The following is a 21,766-nucleotide window of genomic DNA, read 5'->3' as shown; positions in this document are numbered from 1 at the left end:
CTAGCATATACAAGAACCAAAAAATTAGGGATCTGCCCTGTTTGGTTCCACATTAGTATAGGCAAGAACCTGTCTAATTATAAATTACTATTATATTATAATTATATTATATTACTATTATAATTATAAATTAATTTTACGGAATAGTTCTTTTTACGGAAACTCTTTTATGGAAAATTTACTTTTCTATCCGAGATAGGCAAATATGAGAATAACAATATTGCGCAATAATCAAAGTAATTGCAACTTGCTTAAGAAAGAGAAATTAATTACTTACTATATTTTTTTTAGAGAAAAAAGAAAATATACGGCGAATTTTCAAAAATGTACTCATATTTGGTAAAGTATGATGTTTTTGACATAACAGCGACATTGAGATCATGTTGTCACATATTTAAATATATTACGAAAAATGTACATCGAATGCTAATGAAGAACAAAATAAAATAATTGGCTGTACCGGAGGTTGTACTTTACGTTAGAGGACATTAAATTATTGACTTTTGTTTATTACAATTTTCAACGCGTAGAATGCAGAAATAAAAATCTTAAGCTTAGAAATCTAGCGGTTGAGAAGTTATGCGTATTAAATTTGATCCAAAACATGTCTTTATTTTCTCTTGTTATTTCTATATCAATATTTATTATCGTATTCGCGTAAACACACTTTTCTATTATTATCTAAAGTAAGTTCTAACTAATCAGATGTTACTTGCATAAATGATGCCAGTTGTAAACTTGCCAACATATCTATATATGTATTCTGCCTTGCCTAGTGCAGTATTGCGTATCAGATCTAACGATCAGATGAATTTGGTCTTTCTCTCTCTGTTAGTATATAATAGTTCGTATCTACTTCGATCGTATTCCTTGTGCATTTTGTTGTGCTCCAAATATTAATTTCATATCTTGTGAACTCGAATAATACAAATTACTTTCAATAATATAAGAACCTTGAATATTTATTTCATACCTTTCGTCGAAATTTACGTAAATCCTATATTATTATCGGTAAGTATGCGAATTCTGATATGTATTAAAACTATCCATTACCGGTATTTCGAACATTGTAATTCTTTTTCTATTGTACATGTCAAAAAATCAAAATATATTAAAAGATCGAACTTTATTTAAATCACATAAATTTTTTGCTTATTGACTAATCATTCGATATACATAATTGATACATATATGGTTATATGTTGGACGCGTTTACTTGTTTGCTAGAATTTTCTTTCATATTCATGCAGCATAAATGCGCATAATACGTTTTGTATAATTTATTATTTTCATTCGTTGTTTTAGGTAGCAAAATGTCTATAAGTCCAGACCTTCTTGCAGAATTGGAAGCATTTTTTGCTACATGCAGGATAAATCCTTCTATGTTAAATGAGCAAAGATTTTATTTCATAAAAAAATTCATTGAATATTTTGGAGGACATGTACCAGAAACAAATCCGCATTTAACTAATATACCAACAAACAAAAACTCAAACGATGCAAATGCATCTAAAGAACCTGAACCAAAACCAGAACCTGAATCAAAACCAGAACCTGAACCAAAACCAGAACCGGAACCAGAAAGCGAAGAAAGTGATATTGATCTTGATATGAGTGGAGTAATTGGTAAAAATTTATCTAAAATTTTATCTTAATTTTTATTAACTTTTTTATTTAATCTTAATTATTTGTATGCATCTTTAATAATATTGGGATTTAAATAGAATTTATATAATATTTAATAATATTTCTAAATTACAATTTTAGAACCAGATGAAGATACTCCTCAAAAGATGGGAAATCCTACTTTGCAACCAACGGAAGAAGAAATTGCAGAATCTCAGGCTAAACGTTCCGAAGCTGTATCAGCTTTTATAGAAAAAGATTATGAAAAAGCTGTGGAACTTTATACAGAAGCTATAGTATTAAATCCACAGGCATCGTTACTTTATGCCAAACGTGGACAAATTTTCATGTTAATGAATAAGCCTAATGCCTGTATTCGTGACTGTAATCGTGCTTTGGAACTAAATCCAGATAGTGCAGCAGCTCACAAGTTTAGAGGAAGGGCCTATCAATTGCTTGGAAAATTCGAAGAAGCAGCTACTGATTTGAGACTTGCTTGTAAATTTGATTTTGATGAGCAAGTTGATGAGTGGCTACGAGAAGTTACACCAAACGTAAGTATCTTCTTTTTAAATTGTTACTATCTTTCCCATAATCTAATTTATTATTTCAATCACGGCATATTTTTCAAATTTTTTATTATTGAAAAGATTGCATGCTCACTTAATAAGAATACCTATTAATTAATCATATTGTAATTTTTCTTATAGTATTATTTCATGTAACTAAGATTAGTTAAATCCTGTTTGTTATATTGGATTAATATATCATACTTTTAGTTATCTATTAAATCTTATTTATTATATATATAAATAATCTGTATTTGGGATTGAGAATATCACATTTACACAAATGACAAGTATAATTTATATATTCCTATTTGAAAAATACATAAATTAAGTCTATTAAACCTCAATACTTAACTTACGTAGAATAACATAACAATTTGCTTACTTTCAAAAAAATCAATCACACTTGTGAACAACAATAACAATGCAAAACAATTCATTATTTATATGAGGCATTTAATTTACACAAGGTACATTAAAAATCAAATTTTTTACTAAAACAAACAATATATTCATTCACATTGAAATATAGTTTATATATCAACATGGGAAGTTATTATCGAGTAATTAATTAATTTTTTTAAAATAAATATTTATAACTTTTAATAAGAACACGATTTGTAGCTTCAAAAAGAGATCATTCTTATCTCTTTCTTAATGGAAATATTTTTATTTATTTTATTTTACATACTTATAATATGTAACTGCTTTCATCGTATGTTGTTCTGATGACTGAAAGTGTCACAGTGTTGTGCTACAATTAGCACAATCATTACACTAAGTTCCAAAAAAGTCTATCGCGCGATTTCACTGTATTTCCAACTTCTATATTTGTGTGTTAGACAATAGGACCCACCATTGTTGTGATATGTTTTCCATAACTGTGTAATCAAAGCTGTATTGAAACACATTCAAAGGAAACACACTATTCTTTTCTTAGATTGGAATGGTAACACTCGTCCTATTTTCCAAACACAGGTTTGAAATCTTCCATTCATTCCAATCCACTAATACACTTAAATATATGTTAAGCATATCATTAACCAACCGTATTATCTTCCTTATTGTGTCATTAGTATCCATATTATTTACCTACAAAACCAACAGTACATTTTCATACTTCACAGTATGTCTTCTCATCCTTAAATGAACTATTTAATATTATCGCGCAAAATAATGTTCCAGGAGAATTCTGTTTAGGTCTTGCATTCTCTTCTCTTCGTGTTTGATCCAGTTGGACTTTTATCTGAAGGCGATCCAAACCTAGGTTTTTGTTATTTCAGGAAAGAAACTTCTCTGTACTGCTTCAAGTAATGAACTCACACCAATGTTCGTTTCCTTTCACTCTTTCTCTTATTTGTTTTGTACGATTTGCTCTCACCTCATACCTCATGTGGCATCAAGAGCTTTGTCTGAGAATGTAGGATTACACTCAACTAGAAGGACTTGTTTCATACTCGTGTATGACTTGCTCTACTGATTTCTTGTATTTGCCTACGAGCTCTGGCAAATCGTAAGCAATGGCAACATCAAGTCTATTGATCGGACATCCACGGAAGTACGTGCACGTAGAGCTTAGTAGAGGGAAATCGTAAAGAGGATTTAATCGGAAGAAGTCTCGATAAACGTCTGGATCAGGCAAGTCATAGCGTGATATATTCTTCAAAGTACTTAAGCCCTCGTAGATATGATAATCTTGTGGATTATCGGTAATCTTGTCACTGATCTCTTTTTTGTTTCCAAAGAATGTCTTGTGATTATAGTACGTGGTTAGGTAGCAGTCTACCATTTTAGCATGATTGCGCACTCGTACCTATAAGCATAAAAAAATATTTCATATTTAATCACCGATCAAAGACAACAGATTAAGAAGATGAAAAATTATATTAATGAAAAATCGATCGTAATAACTTACAGCGAATCTTCTGGCGCTCGCTATCTTATGCTCGACCCGTTTATCGATGGCAGTACGTAAGTCACGTAGGAATGCACGTTCCTGAGCATACAATAATCTGGTAGGTGCACCAGCTTCGTATGGTAACGACCACAATGATGTGGAGTACATTATCGGTGGCTCAGCGCTGGACATCAGCGGGGATATATTCCAAATCAGAGCACCTTGCACTCTCATCAATTCTTCTGGTTTTACTTGATCAGCTTTGTTGAGAATGATGCGTGTCTGTTGTGGAAGTTCACATTATCCTGATGTTAACAGTGTCCAGATTTGAATATCGAAGTTTACCTGATGTTCCCTTCCTTTCAATTGATCAAGGATAGCCTCTGTTTCTGGCCCAACGTCTAACTTGGATGGATCGTATACTAGAAATATTATGTCTGCGCGGTCAATGAACCATTGACACGCATCGTTAAACGGGAACAAACGTTGGACTTGTTTTCGAATTTCTAAAATTCCTGGTATCTCGACGATATTGACCTATTAATGTAAAAAAATACATCATTAAAATAACAAATTTTTATAGAATGAAATTATTTAAAGAATATATTTACTTTTTCTAGCAATTTATTGTCAAGTCGTAAACCCTTAAGACGATCGAGCAATCCTTGGCCGAATTTTTGTAATCCGGAGAAAGTCCAGTCGGCGGCTAACTGTGTGCCATCGAGGATCTCCTCTTCCTCTCCGTGCATAATAATATTGAAGTAGGCCGGAGATGGCTCGGCTCCTGTGTCATTTCCATTTGGCGTTTTGCATTGCTCCTCAAAGCACTCTCTCAAACCACCTAAACACTATCTGTATATTCATGCTCCTAGCATGCTTCTAGCGCTAAATCTTTACATCAGCATTGTTTTACTATTTGAAGGCGTGATCACGGCCGACTTAGTTAAGCGTCAATGTAAAGTAAGTCGAAGCATCCTCGCACAACAAATTCTCACTACTTTCTTCGTTTTCTCGCTACTTACGCACCTGTTCTTAACGATGTCTGGCTATACTCGATATCGAGCAAATAGTTTATGATGGAAGATTTCCCACCGCTCCACGGACCCATGAAGAGGACTAATGGCTTCGAAAATATTTCTGGATCTATAAAGTTAATGTTACATATTTAAATATCGAATATTAGTACTTTAGTATTAGTAGTATTTTCGAATATTACTATTTTAAGGAACAATGTCTTTATCAGTTAATATTGACCTATCACATTTTGTTTATTTTAATTATGCTTACCACCAAAATGTCTATTGCTCAAGTCTCTATATTTATACAAAGACTCCAATGGTTGAATGGCATTGTCATAAACCCTCTTTAGTTCCTTTAGTATAACATCCGCGTGTTTCTGTATTGCTCGTTCTTTCTCTTCATTTTCTTCATCCAGTTTTAACAATTGATTAATATGATCACGTGGTCGTAAATTCTCCGGTACCACTATCTCTCGAATCAAATCTTCCTCTGGGGTAGGTTCTTCTTCGCTTTCTCCTGGTTCCTTCGAGCCTTCACCATCTCCTTCGCCTTCTTCGCCTTCTCCTTCGCCTTCTTCTTCGCCTTCCTTTCCGCCAATTTCTCTCCTAGCACGAGACTTCGGTTTATCAGTTTCTTCCTCTGCCGATTTAGCTTCTTCTTCAGTTCCTTTCTCTGTCGACTTCTCCGCTTCTTCTTCTTCTTCTTCCATTGATTTTGCAGTTTCTTCTTCCACTGATTTTACAGTTTCATCTTCAACTGATTTTGCGGTTTCTTCTTCAGACTTACCTTCTTCAGCTTCTGCGCTCTGTTTTGCTTCCTCTTCTGTTTGGCCTTCTGTACTTTCACCTTCACCTTCACCTTCTTTACTCTCTTCCTTCGCTTCTTCTCCGCTTACTTGCTGCTCCGCTGATTGACCTTCCTCTTCAGTTTTGCTATCTTGGTCTTTTTCAGCTTCTTCTTTAGAAACTGCTTCCTCTGTCTCTTCCGCCTTCGAATCGGTCGTCTCGTCTTCGGTTTTCTCTTCGTCAGACTTCACCTCCTCGGTCTTAGCTTCTTCGTCGGATTTCTCCTCGTCGGTTTTCGCTTCTTCAGCCGATTCTCCTTCGGCTTGTACTTCGTCGGATTTTCCATCGTCAGCCTGCGATTTTTCCTCGGATTTTCCTTCGTCTACATCGATTTCAGCATCCCGTTGTATTTCTTCTTCTGATTTTCCAGCATCCGCTGGTCCTTCTTCCTCAGACTTTTCCACTTGTGCTGCCTCCTCCGATTTTTCCTCTTCACCAGATTTTACATCCTTATCCTCTTCAGTTCCTTCCTGAGTAGAATCTGCACCACCCTCCTCCGCTTGCTCCACAGATTCCTCCTTATCCTCCTCGGTTTCTTTGACTACTTCTCCAGACTTTTCATCTGGTTGCTCACTTTCACCTAGAAGCAATAGTATGTTTTTTAATACTTTGGCAGTAATAATGAATCTTGAAAGAAGAGACGTGATATTGTATTCTAGCTTCCTTTGTTCTATGATTCCACAAAAGCTCCAGGAATTTAATCTAATTTGTTAAGGTAAGAAATTTTATTGAGTTAGGATAGTTTATTTAAAATAAGAAAAATTATATAAAAAGGCAAGAATAATTAGATAACAAACGAAAGAAGTATCTATGTTCATAAAAGAGCAGTATTGAGTATACAGTATTAGCTTGGTATAATGTTAATTACCTAACTTGAATGAATTTATAGATGTAAGAAGAAGATTAACAGGTTGATGCAAATACTGATCCTTTAACATTTACCTTCTTCTGCTTCACCTGCTTCGGCGCTTTCTCCAGGTTCTTCTCCAGCTTCAGTACTTTGCACATCTTGTTCGCCACTTTCTGCGCCTCCAGTTTCTTCTACCGATTCTTGTTTATCTTCTTCTGCTGCCACATCTTCATTTGAAGGCTTACCTTCCTACAGCGAATGTCAAAAAACATTTCCGTCATCTTCGTACATTAAAATGATAATTATTGATTTTAGAATGAAAAGGATACTTTGTCTTACTTCTTCGCTCGCAGGTTTTGCTTCATCTTCTTGACTCTCTTTATCGACGTCGGTCCCGGCCTCGGCACTGGTCTGCTCCAAAGATCCTTCAAACGAAAGATTCTAGAAATCGTTGTGCTCCAGTTGAATATCCCTCGACATTTTAATATTACCTGTACCGAGATCCTTTAATGCCTTCTCTATATATGGTCGACACAGATCCTCTGGCGGCACTTCTAGCTCTTCTTCGCTTTGCACTCCTGAAAACATGAGTTCAGTTTCAAAATTACTACAGGAATTTATGTATTTATTAGAAGAGAAGAAGTAGTATTTATGTTGAAAAGTGTAAAAGATTATTACGAATATTAGTTGATTATGAATTTATTGCACGTTTGAAGAAGCACTTGGTTTCCATTTCAAAATTATTGGAATTTCAATTTCTTTTCTTCAACTTTTTTTTTTATAAAAGAACAAATTGTGTATCTGAAATATAATATTTTATTGATACAATAACACTAAAGAACCATTGGTATATCCTGATGATCATTCATGAACGTATATGAGGTGTATATACAATAACAAGAAATGTTTATATGAAGTATTTCTCTTTTGTACGAATTTTACAAAAGATTTCACGGTTGGCTTGGTTCTATGCCGATTCTTTGGGTGCCAGGAATTTTCGTCGAGAGTTCTCACTATGCTAAACACGCGGTGCCAAAAGAAGGTGCGGAGTATTAGATAACCTAGCACGGAGCTTAGCAGGAGAGTTTAACGCCACGCGACCACCAAAAATATCTGACCCAGGTGACGCAAGATCTTGTCAGAGTCGTTACACATCGTTTGGGTTGAACGCGTGCTCGAACAGTGACAGGTGTGCCGAAACAACAACCATGCTTGATCGCGATCTAAGGAACTAGGAAAAGATAAGTATCTTTCCTGAAGAACATTAAAAGTCCAATAGTAAAATATCATAGATTTCCAAAGTTTGAGACGCGACCCACCAATGGATCAAATATTAAAATATGAGAGTAGTTTACATGTATATTAGGAAAGTTTTACTCATCAAGAATCTTCGATAAACAATTTTAACAGGAAGAAGAATATCTTCGGTATATCCTATGGAATGTAATTTCTTGTCCAAGTAGATTTATTGCTTGATAAATTGAACTTGAACAAGTACAAATATTTTGATATTTAGAATGTTCAACATCAAGTTCTTTAGAAGAAAATGGCTTTTAAAAACAATATATGAAAATAATAGTTCAACAGCCATTGTGAAGAGAAGAAGAATATGATGATGAAAAGAAATGTACAATAATGGGAACACTGAAGATGATGATAAAGAATGGTTTTTGATTAAGAATGATGTTTTTAGAAATCTATTAGAGTAAGTAGATTTACAGAAGAGAAATTAAAGAAGAATGCAAATGCTGCCCAGTAAAGTTTTGAGAACACAGCAGAAGAGAGTTACCAAGTAATTAATCAGTACCTTGAAAATTTAAAGATGCATTAACACCTTGAATATATTCCAAACTGCCAAACCAGAACAATTATTGAGAAATATGGGGATCAGTTACCAGTTGGTAACCTTGTGAGAGTACAACAATGAGAATTAATTGGATTAACTATCAATACCTTTATTACTATAGATTATTTGATACATAGAATGTATCAAAACGTAATATACAAGAAGGAAGATTTTATATACACATACATTCACTTTTACTACTATTGACAATTATTGATTATTTACTAAACATCTAGATCTAAAGAAACTAGAGGAAAATGAAGAAACTTCTACAATCTAAATATTACAACAAACCCTCAGGATCCATTAGACTAAAATTGTACTTTACATGCTGTGAAATCATTTCCAAATTTATTGAAATGGAAAGGGACACAAATAAGCACAGTGTTTCAACGTTGAAGACTATGAATCCTATGAATAATGAAGATGACTTCAAATGAAATGTGTCAATACTCTCACACGTTTGTCTATGAAAACATGGTATGCCAGGATCTAGCTTTGGTGTTATAATATGTGCCACCGTATATAAAATCTCGGTCGATGAAAATGTCGATATCATCTTTCTAGGCAGTACCTGGGAGGCCGGTTTCTAAGTTTAGCGACGAGTAGGCGGCTTTGAGCCGAGCAACACTTGAAAATATTTATATATTGGATGAGCGAAACGTATTTTTATCGGTTATTCGCAGCGAAAAAGTACAAATACTTTAGTCGAGATTCTTCGATGATACAAAATTCATTGATACCATCGATGATGATATCAATGCATTGGAACAACAAATTGAAGAGCAACATCGACAGAAGATATACTAGTATACTAGAGATACTGGATATACTAGTTAATGATTATGTAGCAACCAACGATTTCTTACTATGAAATAACTATGAAGAATTTATATGGAGTCAGGTTTCCTGTTCCTTAACCGATGATGCAATTTTCAAAGTGAAATTTAGTTACTCTATAGGTATAGATGAAAAGAAAATACGTAGCATGTATTGCTCATAAATTTTCATCATTACATCACACGTGTTGGTACTCTTGGCACGAGATCTTATCATTTTGCACGCTTTAGCCTTTTGTCTCTCACAAAATCAGAGGGAATCTTAACAAAGTTCTAACGATACTTAATTATTTATTGAATTTTAACTTGACTTTACGAGACTCGTCAAATTATTTATGTAGCTTTTCTTCCTCTTTTATTTGTTTTTGTTCTATAGCGGATTTCAAGATTTTATTTTGATGTAGATTTACTGTTTCGTTATTGGATATTATGAGAACAAACAAAGAAGTAAATTATAAGTGAATAGCTGCTACTGCTAATTTACAGGCGGAATATTAATTTTAGACTTTAGCGATCTGTAAGATAATATGTTGAAATTATGTATGTTGCAAAATAATCCTCGAAAATGTCAAGATACGGGTAATGGAAGTAGAGGTAAGCAGCTGTCGTTTGGCACAAGCATAGCCACCAAGGATAAAGATAGATTCTGAAGTCTTGTTCCGCGCACTGTGGCATGTATAGTCTTTAATCTTTTTGCTATAAAAGTTAGATTTACTCGAAAAGTGCATTGTTCATTTTTTCTTCACTTGCCATTGATCTATTATATTACTGTAATTATTTTTACAAGTACTCTTTCCCTATGAAAGAAAATTTTCATATAAAGATTTTTATAAAGAAATTAAATTGCCATTTAAAAATAATAAGAAAGATTGTATTAATTATTATATTGATTGATATAGATATAATTTATTTAAGAAATTGCACCTTAGTATAATACTATATTCTTTAATAATATTAAAAGCGTCATGGCGTAAATGCACGTTTTTTTTTTTATAGTAATTTGTAAAAGTTTCAATATTATATGTTTACCATATATTTTACGAACACGTTAATACATTTGACGAATATTAATTTAGGAACTGTTCGTAAATGGTAAACACGGATTCTGATTATCCTTCATTGTCCATTGCCATCAGCAAACATGTTAAGGTTCAGGTATCGCTTTAAACGGAATTCATGATCAAATTTGTAGAATTTAGAGCGAATCTGGCACGGATTTATGCCTGTCCTTATGTAATTATTTGCAAGTTGTTGACAGTCGGTTTCCATCGATTCCTAAAATAACAAATCCTTGAATGCACGATCAAAATCGTTTACTCGATCGTCGTCCCATTTCGCTTCGTTAATTTAACCGCAATACCGTTATCGTTGTTCTCCAACTGCATTTCACATCTACAATAACCATTTCATATTGCATAAAAAAGAAAAAAGAATGGAAAGAAAAAGAAATAAATAATAACTACTAAATGCCTAACATTTCAAATATATATTCTTTTATATCTATCAAAACCATCGAAAACGAAAAATTTAATTTATTTAAAAAATTAAAAGAGCACGTAATTCCTTCAACTTCTTTCATTTCTTCAATTTACAAAGTGCAATCATTTTGTATTCTTTCTGATATAGATATATATTTATAATGTTTTTATAATATTTTCAAGAAAATGATTCTATTTTATTAAGAACCATTACTGATATGACGTATATGTACATAATCATCGGTACTATTTTAAAATGATTGTATTGCGTTAAGAACCACTATTGAACTATCGATACCATTCGAAGGAGTCTGTAAGACGTCACGATGTATCAAGGAAATAAAGTTAAACGTTGAAAGGAAGAACACGTGACGTTGAATGGAGAAGAGATGCTCGTTAACGGTATCGACATAACAAACCAACGATGATGCAATGGATCGTAGGTTCATCGGTTCGATCGCACGTTTGCTCGATGCTGAAGAGGCTTGACAAGCCAGGCAACCGATGACGCAGACCAGTGACTTTACGTAACATTGACCTTCATCAATCGTCACACGTTCGTCAGCGCGTCATCCATATCATCGACCGCTAAAACTTCTAGAAACTTGACCACACTGACACCTACGCGCTTGAAAAATCGATGATCTAGATCAATCCTAACAATTGGAAACGATAAAATCAAAAGATTCTCAGGTCTACGATCATCTTCACGAATAATATCGTGAATCATACTCGTGCAAAAGCAAGGTGTTGCTCTTCGTTTATAAAATTAACGACGAATAAACGTCGAATAAACGACGTCGCGTAGATACATTCTAAAAAAGCGTCTCGTGACAACTCGTTAAAAATAACGCGAAAACAAATGATGATGTCAATGCATGGATTTGTTTGGCAGCTCTGTTTCCGGTTAGAATTGAAACGTATCGATGGAGAAAATTCCATAAAGCAGATTATGTATATATGCGATGAACGAGGTAGTCTCTTTAGAGAAAATCTTGGCACCAACACTTGCTTTTGAAATTCTACGAAACGATGCAACAATGAGGAGAAGAACCAATTTTCCTCTAAAAAGTTCTTGTTTAATTTCTTTTGTAAATTGGAAAATCGTTAAGAAAATCATGCACGAAAGAAAAAGAAGAATAGTAATGACTTCGTAATGACTTCCAGAATTCCATCAACTTTGAGTATTATATTTAATCGCCATAAAACATAGAACAAAATTAGAATCGGAAACAGAGATACGCTGATCACTTCCTGATATAAATTTTTCTAAATTAAACTTGGACGAGAAACTGCGTCAAAAACACTCGAAATAGATGAACTCCCTGGAATCAAACGATTGCGGAAAAATTGAAGAACAGGGATGAGGATGGTGCAAAGCCTCTTCCTAAAGGAACGATAAAACTTTGGAAGATAAACTGTACTAAATATAAAGATCAACTTCCTCAAATCAAACGATTGCACAAGAATTGGAAAACATGGATGATGATGATGATGATGATGACGATACAAGATCGCTTTCTGAAGGAACGATAAAATCTTGGAAAATGAACCGTAGCAGAAATACTCGAGAGATTAATTACTCCAAATGAAGCGTTCACGGAAGAATCGAAAGAGAAGAATGATGAAGAAGAATGATGATACAAAGCGAACAGGGGAAGAGAAGCATCCTTGGAGGGAAGGGGCCCGATCGAGGGCTACTCACCCTGTAAGGCGACGGCTAGAAAGGCCAGCAAGAGGCCCACGAAGTACGCGGGTCTCAGCCGCGAGCCCGTCATCTCGTTTCACTAGGCACTACACGATGAGCCAGGGCTGGCAGCTCGTCTCACTCGATAGTCGCCTTCGACTCCAACTCGCCCGCGAGGAACTGGCATTGTCACTACCGCCAAACCCCGAAGTCGCCCCTCTACTTCTCACCCCACAGCCGGGACCACGCGAGCCATCATTTTCTCGTTTTTTCCCGCCTGATCGCGAGATTCCATTCGCATAATTTTCGAATACCTATTGTTTTTGGTATTTGTTGAATAGAGAAGAATTGCATGTTAAATTCCTTATCGTTTATTGGATGGATTAGCGTCAAATTAAATTTCAATCGAGAAGATCTTAGGATGTCCGAAGGAAGGATGAGTGTTTCTTCACACTTTCTCTAAGTGTTCTAGAAATTGGAGACACTTTTAATATATATATATAAATATATTATTGATGGAGAAAGGATATGCGCGTGAAGATTTGGATTATTACTTGGACTTTGTATAATTAATTACGACATGATGCATATAAATGGAAGTAAATGATTCTATGTTGCAGAGAAGATCTAGAGTACATACTCTATAAATAATTACTCGATATTTGATGGAGTAAACATGTTTGTTTCGAAAGCGTTAAGAGAGAAAAAGAAATGAATCTGAGCGAAGAAGATCGAAATCTGTAATGTTGATTTTGCTGATTTCGTAACGTGTTGATAGCGAGGATGATAGGTTTGAATAGAAGATGCTATACTAGGATTCTAATGAAAGATTAAACCTGAACTGAATTCTTTTGACAATTTACCAGGTTCCTTCTTTACTCGAATCAAAGATTGGTCAAAGCAACTCATAGAAAATTCTATAATTACGAGATTTAACCAAAAAGTACGGCTTTTAAACGAGTCCAATGAAGCGTTGCTTTTATTCGAGGCTAGCAATAGTCTACAAAACGACAATTTGGTTTTTCCTGAAGTATGCAGAAGATGCCTGAGCACGACCACCACTGATTCACCGAATCATTATCTCGTACAATCCGTAGATACTGGTCGTAGAGTGGCAGTTTTAAAAATACCTCTTGGCGGCCCGGTTTTCTCGGGTTTGCAGGGTCTACCTGGCCGACAGACCGCTAAGACATTGACTAGCGACCGTGCACGAAGATCCTGTACACGTTTCGATCTAACTATCACGTCATCCTCAACCTCGTTTCCATCGTCGTCGTCTTCGTCGATCTTTTCTTCCTCCCCTTCCTGTGTTTTTTTTCTTTTTTTTTTTTTTAATGTATGACGAAAGTCTGTCATCGTCCGTTTTTCTGTTGCTATATTTTCTCATCGATGGTCACAGTATGTTACCCCCAGAATTTGGTAGGCCAGACGAAGGAAAGTCGATGACGGAAATTCATGACGAGTATAAAGATAGAGGTTTATAAATAATCGCGATGATCTCTCGTAGATATATTTTCTTTGTCTTCGCAATGAAAATTACGAAGCTTTATCGAAGATCAAAGTTGTGTAGTTACTTAATACGAGCCAATTATATGCGCCGCAGTCGTAGAATTCCTAAAATACATGCGTGATATGGGGACAAGGTCGTCATGGAAATCGGCAGAAAGTTAGATGTTGATGAAAGTAGTACATCTTTGATCTCGAGGAATGTGTGTTGGTTTTGCTAGTCAAAATAAATCGAATATCTTAATCAAATAGTACCGAAATTGTAATACTTTGAGTCTTTAGAAAATAAGCCTCTGTGATTCTTATTTAGTATACAGGAATTTGGAATAATTCTATTATTTAATTTTTTATTTTTAACTTCTTTATATTGTTAAAGGTAGGAAAATCGAAGTATAATTTCATTTTCATTGAAAAAGTTATATCCAATACGTTGTTATATTTGATAATATGCTACGTAAGTTATTATAGGTTTTCATTGTCAATGAAAATAGCGTTACATCAAATAAACTTTCCTCTTGAAATATCCAGGATGCAAGTGTAATAATTCTCAGTAATATATACGCTACATCGTAGCATTTGCAAGTTCTGTATAACATAACAAAGATCAGTGCTTGTATATTGTTATAGTTATATATATATATATAGTTACTTGTATATAGTTCCTTATAAAACGGAGTTTTACAAACACTGAAGCTCGAAATTTCATAAAAAATGCCCAATATATATGATTAATATATATAATGTATAATAAATGATATACAATAAATAGAGCATAAAAGATTTCTCGAAAGCATCGTAAACATGTAAGGAATAGTCAATTCTCAAAATTCAATACATTTCACGTAGCAAATAACAATTTATATCTGCCTGGCTTCGATAACTAGATTAATACAAAGTACAAAAATAATTTTAATTGCTTGAACCTAAATTCCTAAAGCATGTTCTAAAGTATTTTAAATAGATATAATACAACATGATATGTAAAGATCTACTAAATTTTCCAATTATAATAGCAAAATTTGAATAGCAAAAGTCAGATCAGGACTTTAAGGACTCGTTCTATTAACAAGAACTCAAAGAACTCTACCAATTTTTCAATTACTAAAATACTACTATCTGTACTACTTCGAAATCACTAGAATAAAATTTCACATAACGTGGGAAGCAAGCTCCCAACGAAACGCTTCGTTCTGAAATTAAAGAACCGTGAACACAAGAACACGAAAGATGGAAAGGGGACAAACTTTTGTGCGATGTAATATTAGCGGAATTCCAGACGTCTGTTATCGACGGTCCCAACGAGAGAGCGTGGCTACGGCGCGTGTAGCAAAGAGAAGAGATTCGCAGCGAAATGCGTGCTCGTTCGGACAGAGAGAAGCATCGAAACGACGGGCGCCTTTATATTTAGAAGCCCGGGTCGCCGCCGTATAAGGTGGTGCTTCCCTCGTGCAAAAGTTCTCGCGTTTGCTCGCTCTCTCCGTCGCTATCTCCCGTGCTCTCTCCTTTATCCTTTCTTCTTCTTATCTCTTTATCTTCTCTTATCTATAACATTATTTTATCAGGTTATCGATCTTATAGTATTGTTCAAAGGTTCTATCAGTTTAGGTAATAAAAATATAACAAGTGTTTTTAATATCTTCCTTTATTTCCTTATGTCTATGTGTCGTCTATTTAATTCTACGATTCTTTATATGAACTTCAATCAAGGATATCTTTCCGCCTTAATTATTACATTAAGGCATATATAATTATGACAAGTCATTTTATTTATTTGTTGTTGAAATCAGACATCCGTAGTTATTATATAGAACGTACTTTCTATTTAAGTCTATCACGATGTAGTTAAGAAACAATGCTATTGATAAGTAACGTAGAAACTGAAAGCACTTCTGCATCCATCTAATTATAAATCGTTGTTGTCCTTTCTTCTTATTTTTGTATTATAAATGGCTCGTTACGGTCAAACTTTAATATTAAAATATAAATGTTGCGCTTCTATGCGATGAATAATTTCCATTATAACATTTCTACCTATTATTCATTGATATTTAAATAAATTACGATAAAACACTCTGATTTGATATAGTTTCTCTATTATAAATATTCCTTCGAAACAGATATTTCAATGTTTCATTATTCGTTATGATTTTGCGTAATACGTGAGACAATGTAAAATTCTTTTCATTGACGCCAAAACGATGGAATGTTTAGGTACAAGCGTAGATTTCATCATTGTAGCAACGATGGGGCATAGTTTAGTGCACACAGAATTTTCATGGTCTATTCGAAACGCTAACTGATCCTTGCCAAGGATAGGAGTTGAAGTGTAAAACTGAATTACAAATGGAAAGCTGTCGAGTATGTATGAAGTGTAAAAGAGGGAAGTATAACGAGAACGGGAAAAGTATCGATTTGAGAAACGAAGTTTACTGGCCAAATTGGCCGGTACACGATCTATAATAAGCTCGTAATCGTATGAGGTCACAATGCGGCTTGGACAGACGTGTTTCACGTCATTATGATTTAGTATTTGGACAGGTTCCTGAACCTGGACAGATCTCTGAGTTACTCCTTTCACGGAACATAATGATTAGAGTACTTTGTTTGTGTTAAATCGCAAACATCGTACAAAAATTTGTTCTTTTATATATTTTAATTAAAATATATGATAATGATTAAGTTAATTAAAATAATATTCAAAATATATAAATTTAAATTATACATTAAAAATAAAGATTCTTTCTATGTATTATTTTTACTTACTATTTACTATATTATATTTTTTTTTTTTTATTACTTTATTATTTATTATATTATTTTGTCTATTATATTTTGCGATAAACCAGTATCTTAAACCAGTTATTTTATATCAAATTTCCCTTTATAGGCTCGAAAGATCGAGGACCGTAAGAGAAAGAAGGAACGCAGAATACAAGAAGATTTAGAGCGTAAGAAACAAGAAATGTTAAGGAAAGCTCAAGAAAATGCAAAAGCTTATGAGGACAACACCCGTACTTCCCAAACTGAGTATCCCGGAGATAACCCTGAAAACCTGGCTGACTTTTATAAATTTTTAAATGATCCAGATATTCTCCAAGCTTTCCAGGTAAATATCTACTAATCAATCCATTCGACAATATCGTTTATGCATTAAAATAAACTTCTGTATCACATGGTTTTATATTAGTTAAATTATATAATTAAGTTAAAATATATAAAACTCATGATATGACAGCACTAATATAATTTTTTTGGAGTTCTTATAGCGTGGATTATCACTTTAATGTCAGAACGAAACCTATTCTGATATTGGTATTAATTCTTCACTAAATTTTTCAATTAATTCTTCCATTAATTAATCAGCAAATTTTTGAATTAATCTCTCAATTAATTTTTCTTTTGCAGGATCCTGAAATCGCTGAGGCCTTCAAAGAAATTTCTACAAACCCAACAAATATTATGAAGTACCAAAGCAATCCGAAGATCATGGCGTTTATTAATAAGGTGGCTGTGAAATTTGGCACAGCTACTAATATCCCAGAGGGTCTTCCTTTTAGGATGCACGGGTTCACAGCAACCAAAAAACCGAAACAACAGGACGACGTTGGCCTTGATTAAAGCTGGTGTGCTCGTTCTCGTAATTCCTTCTCAATTTACCTTCAGATGATTTACAAGGCTCTGAATAATTGACCTAAAGCGACCATTATATGAAACTATATAGTGTCTTATTAAACGAATACTAACAAATTAACCGTGAGCTGGATTGTAAAAAGATATATCTTTGTTGCCATAAAGAAGATTTATTCGTTTCTCGATAAACTTGAGAAAGAAGCATAATTATAAAAATCCTATATAATATAGCTTATAGTTAGAACTGTATTCTAAATATGGAATATATCGACATTCGTTATTCTGTAAACGTCCAACTGAACTTCTAGATAATAATCGAGTAGCATATATTCTATATTATATTAGTCTGCCGAACAATTTTACCATTTTGATTTCAAACTTGTTTGATTGATTTTAAATTTGCGATGAAGAAGGAATTACTTTATGCCTTTTAATGCTTCTTTCTTAAATAATTCGTAATTTTTAGTTGTTCATTATATGGAAATACATTTTAGAGTAACGAGTAATACTAGAATTCATTTCTATTAAACGTATACGTATAGCTTTTTCGTTTTTTCAAGTTTAATATTTTATACGTTTAAACTAATTGTCTACTTATGTTATAAAACGTTTGTTCACACATCAACGAAATATGTCAACGTGTGCTATCACTTAACTCTAGATTTAATTTACATTAATATCTATGTTTAGCATTTTACGTATATAATAGGCATTTTGTTCACTTTGCTCGATAAACAGCTGATGCTTGACCCGATACGGAACGAATACGATTTCATATGATATATTCATAATGTGTTATAAAATCAATGGATTCTTTTTTTCAAGGCTAAATATTATATGCATCAAGTTAATGTGAAACGTAATGCTAGATCTTCGCTAATCCTTGAAAAGCAGATCTAAATTGAATGTGTGTATTGTATATACCTACGAAGAGAGAGACAAAGGAAGAAAGAAAGGATGATTTTTGGCAAACCAAATATCGCGAAGCAGTATGATATAAAACTAGGCACTCGGAATTACTCTATGTGATTTAGAAGAGTTTTCCTAGGAGGTGAAGTTTTAGACGAACTTGATTAATTTGTTATGGAAGTTCATTTATATATCGTACATATTAAGAAGTCCATTAATTTTTAAAGGATATTCTTTTAGTTATTAACCAGAAAGATTCCTTTTTCAATTATGATCTGATGAATATTGAACCAACAGTGTGAGAGTTGAGCAATCAAAAAACAATATACCGCTTCAAATGTGCATTTTTGTGGAAATATAAACTGCTATACGATGTACCACGAGTTCAATAAATACATCATACAGTTCTGTGTAAATATCAACAATTCTTATTTGCCACAGAAAAATTGACAAATAAATATGTACAAAAATATTGTTCGGATTAACGATAATCACATATACTTTGTTTTAAAAAGAAAGAGAACTAAGAAAACAAGAAAAGAGCTACATCGTTGTGTCTTCGTATCTAACGATTTAAAAGAAAGGGTAACGCAATCTCAATGGCTAATAGTAACGCACTATTCGCATGACTTGCACAATAAATAATTTCCTACGCGTAAATTCTTATAAACGATAATATTGCACGTAAAATGAAAAGGTACTGCACTCTTAGGAATAATTGATTAGAGATAATTAATTCGCTTTGATACACGTACAATTATACTAGGAAGTAATTTTTTTCCAACATCTCCAAGGTCAAATAATTTTCCTCATCATTTTAGCTAGTAACATGTATGTATATCAGATACATAAAAAGAATATTCTATTTATTGAATAGAAGTTATTTCTATGTTCACAAATCTACCAAATGCAATAATTTTGTAAAGTTAAAGACTAAAAAGTATATAAGTAAGCTATCCAAACATTTACACTTATAATGAGGGAAATAAAAATTGTAATCTTGAAGATGCTAAAAGTCCGACTCCCTACAATAAGATAAATAATGCCTCATCGTAACAATCCTTCGAAAAACAAGGATAAAAATAAAAAAAAAAAGACAACGAGACGATCGATCAACTTATACGATAAAACTCTTGCTCCTTTTGTATCATTCTAACGATCCAGGTGTGCGTCATTTTATCGTACTAGGTTCTTCTAATTTTGAGCATGTGCAAGTTAGGATGCCATGGCACTTTCCTGAAAGTCGACGTTTTCGTCTCGTCAGGGGATGGAACTTCCTTGTCGGTATCGGCTGTCTCGCCCTCCTCGATTAATCTAAGTCCAGTAATACCCGTATCGTAACTGAACATTCGACGATGTCGTTTTACATCTGGGTTATCGGCGTTCCAATCTCTTGTACCCGGATCGCTGACCACGCGTCGATGCTTTCTGTGATGATGATGGTGGTGTCGACGATGAGGATGATGATGATGGTGATGACGTATTTGCCTGGACGATCGTATAACGTGGGCCGAACTTTGAATATCCACGGCTGGTGACGCGATGCAGAACAAAGAGTTTGGATCGAAATAGAGCCGATTGTCGACGAAAGGAACGAAACTCACTGAATTCGTCATCCACGAATTAGGGCAGATTAATCTCTTTGGGCTTCTCTGGATCGTAGAGGACCATTCGTTGTCCTGCTGCAGGTTGATAGTTACCTTTCTGCGGCAATAAGAGCGACGCGATCTCCATTGCAATCTGTGGAAAAAATTATTTATCTCTTTTTATAAGGAAAAAGTTTGTAACGAATACCCTTTGATGGAAGAAGGATATAAAATAAGATTAGACTTTAATAAATATGAAATCAAGCAATTTCTGTTGCATTTATATAGATACTTTAAGTTATTACGTAGCTTTATGATAAATATGCAAGATATTTCAAAATTAAGATCAATATCCAAATACAAACATCAAGTTTTCATCATAAAAAAATTTCTTATACATAAAAATAAAAATATTGCAAGATCCACTATATGTAAAATTTTTATTTTTGAACGTATTTATTTGTAATTAGTTAAAATAATAATTAACAACACACCTAGAGGAACATGGATGTAGCGGTCTGTGTCGTCAGTTGAGCGGATGTTCTCCCCTTGGCATCCTATAGCATTTATTCCACGCCTCCAGTAGCAGTACGCAACTATGAAACCGGTAAAAGATCAACAGGGGCAACCCAATCCTGGATATAACGCCCCAAGCAAGAACCCCGAAGAATCTCAGCTGCAGCTCTTGCGAGATCCAATTTTGTGTGATCACAGTATCAAAGGCCCACAAAACGGAATTACTAAATAGCAGAAAAGTGATCACTTGCCTGGCTGGTTTCGCTATTATTTGGAAACGAGCTATGCAAGATCTCTTCGATGCTTCGGCGATCAGCGTACTTTGAGCGAAACATTGGATCAGTTGTAGAATCGATGCTGTGAGTAGCATGATGTGTCTTCCTTGTGTTTCGTCACTTTCATTCTCTAGAAGAGCCAAGGAACAGGCAGAAACAACGATCGTGAAAATGGAGTATAATTGAACTCCGAAAAGAGCCACGTTTGATAATAAATTATCTAAAATGGCTGGTGCCCTTGACACTATGGACATCTGACGAACTTGAACAAGTCCACTGGCTGTCATTAAGGTACTCAATATCAAAATGCTGGTCATTGTGCCACAAGTTAACCAGGATAAAGTCGTCGAAGGAAAATGTTCGTCTTCTCTTACGACCAGAAATATCAGTATAACTACTATACCAGCTACCATACATAGTATTCCTAGGAATAAACCTTTGCTGGAGCCATCGCAACCGACTTTGGTATGACTCGACAGATCTTTGCTACCGTGGAACTTTTGCTTGTGTGACAACCGATTTCGACCCACGTTCTGACCCATTACAAAAGTTACTGCAGCAGCAATTAAACTGAAATCAAATTGGAAAGAATATGAAATCCAGATCACTCAAGATGTAGATTTTGTTTAGATATAGATTTTAAAGTATTATGATCTTGAATTATAAATGGTTCAGTGATGTAAAATA

At 34.0% G+C, this 21,766-nt stretch overlaps 4 protein-coding genes and 1 long non-coding RNA gene across 7 annotated transcripts in view; 1 reads left to right on the top strand and 4 right to left on the bottom strand.

Annotated features, from left to right (window-relative positions):
• Window positions 1-1,305: 1,305 nt before the first annotated feature.
• Window positions 1,306-19,118, top strand: LOC132915167 (putative protein FAM10A4). The gene is made up of 4 exons (XM_060974888.1): window positions 1,306-1,626; window positions 1,768-2,180; window positions 17,051-17,269; window positions 17,569-19,118. The coding sequence occupies exons 1-4, from the start codon at window positions 1,314-1,316 to the stop codon at window positions 17,779-17,781; spliced, it is 1,158 nt and encodes a 385-aa protein (XP_060830871.1). The 5' UTR covers window positions 1,306-1,313; the 3' UTR covers window positions 17,782-19,118.
• Window positions 1,370-1,734, bottom strand: LOC132915261 (uncharacterized). Its single transcript, XR_009659810.1, has 2 exons — window positions 1,573-1,734; window positions 1,370-1,536 (listed from the first exon to the last, which is right to left on the bottom strand). It is a non-coding gene; the product is annotated as an uncharacterized LOC132915261 (long non-coding RNA).
• LOC132914953 (eukaryotic translation initiation factor 5B) lies at window positions 2,786-12,898 on the bottom strand. Of its 3 annotated transcripts, XM_060974510.1 has the most exons (11): window positions 12,676-12,898; window positions 7,299-7,385; window positions 7,147-7,232; window positions 6,900-7,056; window positions 5,899-6,537; window positions 5,380-5,844; window positions 5,119-5,235; window positions 4,704-4,933; window positions 4,438-4,629; window positions 4,111-4,374; window positions 2,786-4,008 (listed from the first exon to the last, which is right to left on the bottom strand). In XM_060974510.1, the coding sequence occupies exons 1-11, from the start codon at window positions 12,746-12,748 to the stop codon at window positions 3,628-3,630; spliced, it is 2,691 nt and encodes an 896-aa protein (XP_060830493.1). In that variant the 5' UTR covers window positions 12,749-12,898; the 3' UTR covers window positions 2,786-3,627. The 3 variants fall into 3 exon arrangements, with proteins under 3 accessions (XP_060830493.1, XP_060830484.1, XP_060830501.1); XM_060974501.1 differs by having other exon boundaries at window positions 5,380-6,537; window positions 12,676-12,895; XM_060974518.1 differs by having other exon boundaries at window positions 4,704-4,876; window positions 5,380-6,537; window positions 12,676-12,893.
• LOC132916027 (uncharacterized) lies at window positions 18,963-20,688 on the bottom strand. The gene is made up of 2 exons (XM_060975771.1): window positions 20,654-20,688; window positions 18,963-20,442 (listed from the first exon to the last, which is right to left on the bottom strand). Exons 1-2 carry the CDS (start codon window positions 20,686-20,688, stop codon window positions 19,887-19,889), a joined length of 591 nt encoding a protein of 196 aa, XP_060831754.1. The 3' UTR covers window positions 18,963-19,886.
• The window catches only part of LOC132914946 (proton channel OtopLc-like), a 23,664-nt gene continuing 22,227 nt past the window's right edge, over window positions 20,330-21,766 (bottom strand). The window contains exons 9-10 of the mRNA XM_060974489.1: window positions 20,783-21,649; window positions 20,330-20,442 (exon numbers count right to left, since the gene is read on the bottom strand). Coding sequence (XP_060830472.1) covers window positions 20,815-21,649 — 835 coding nt within the window. The 3' untranslated portion in view covers window positions 20,330-20,442; window positions 20,783-20,814. The remainder of the gene's footprint in view (window positions 20,443-20,782; window positions 21,650-21,766) is intronic.

The sequence above is a fragment of the Bombus pascuorum genome, chromosome 1 (assembly GCF_905332965.1).
Source record: "Bombus pascuorum chromosome 1, iyBomPasc1.1, whole genome shotgun sequence".
Classification (NCBI taxonomy): domain Eukaryota; kingdom Metazoa; phylum Arthropoda; class Insecta; order Hymenoptera; family Apidae; genus Bombus; species Bombus pascuorum.
The sequence above is the reverse complement of the archived record's forward strand: the minus strand, read 5'-3'. Positions and strand labels throughout refer to the sequence as shown.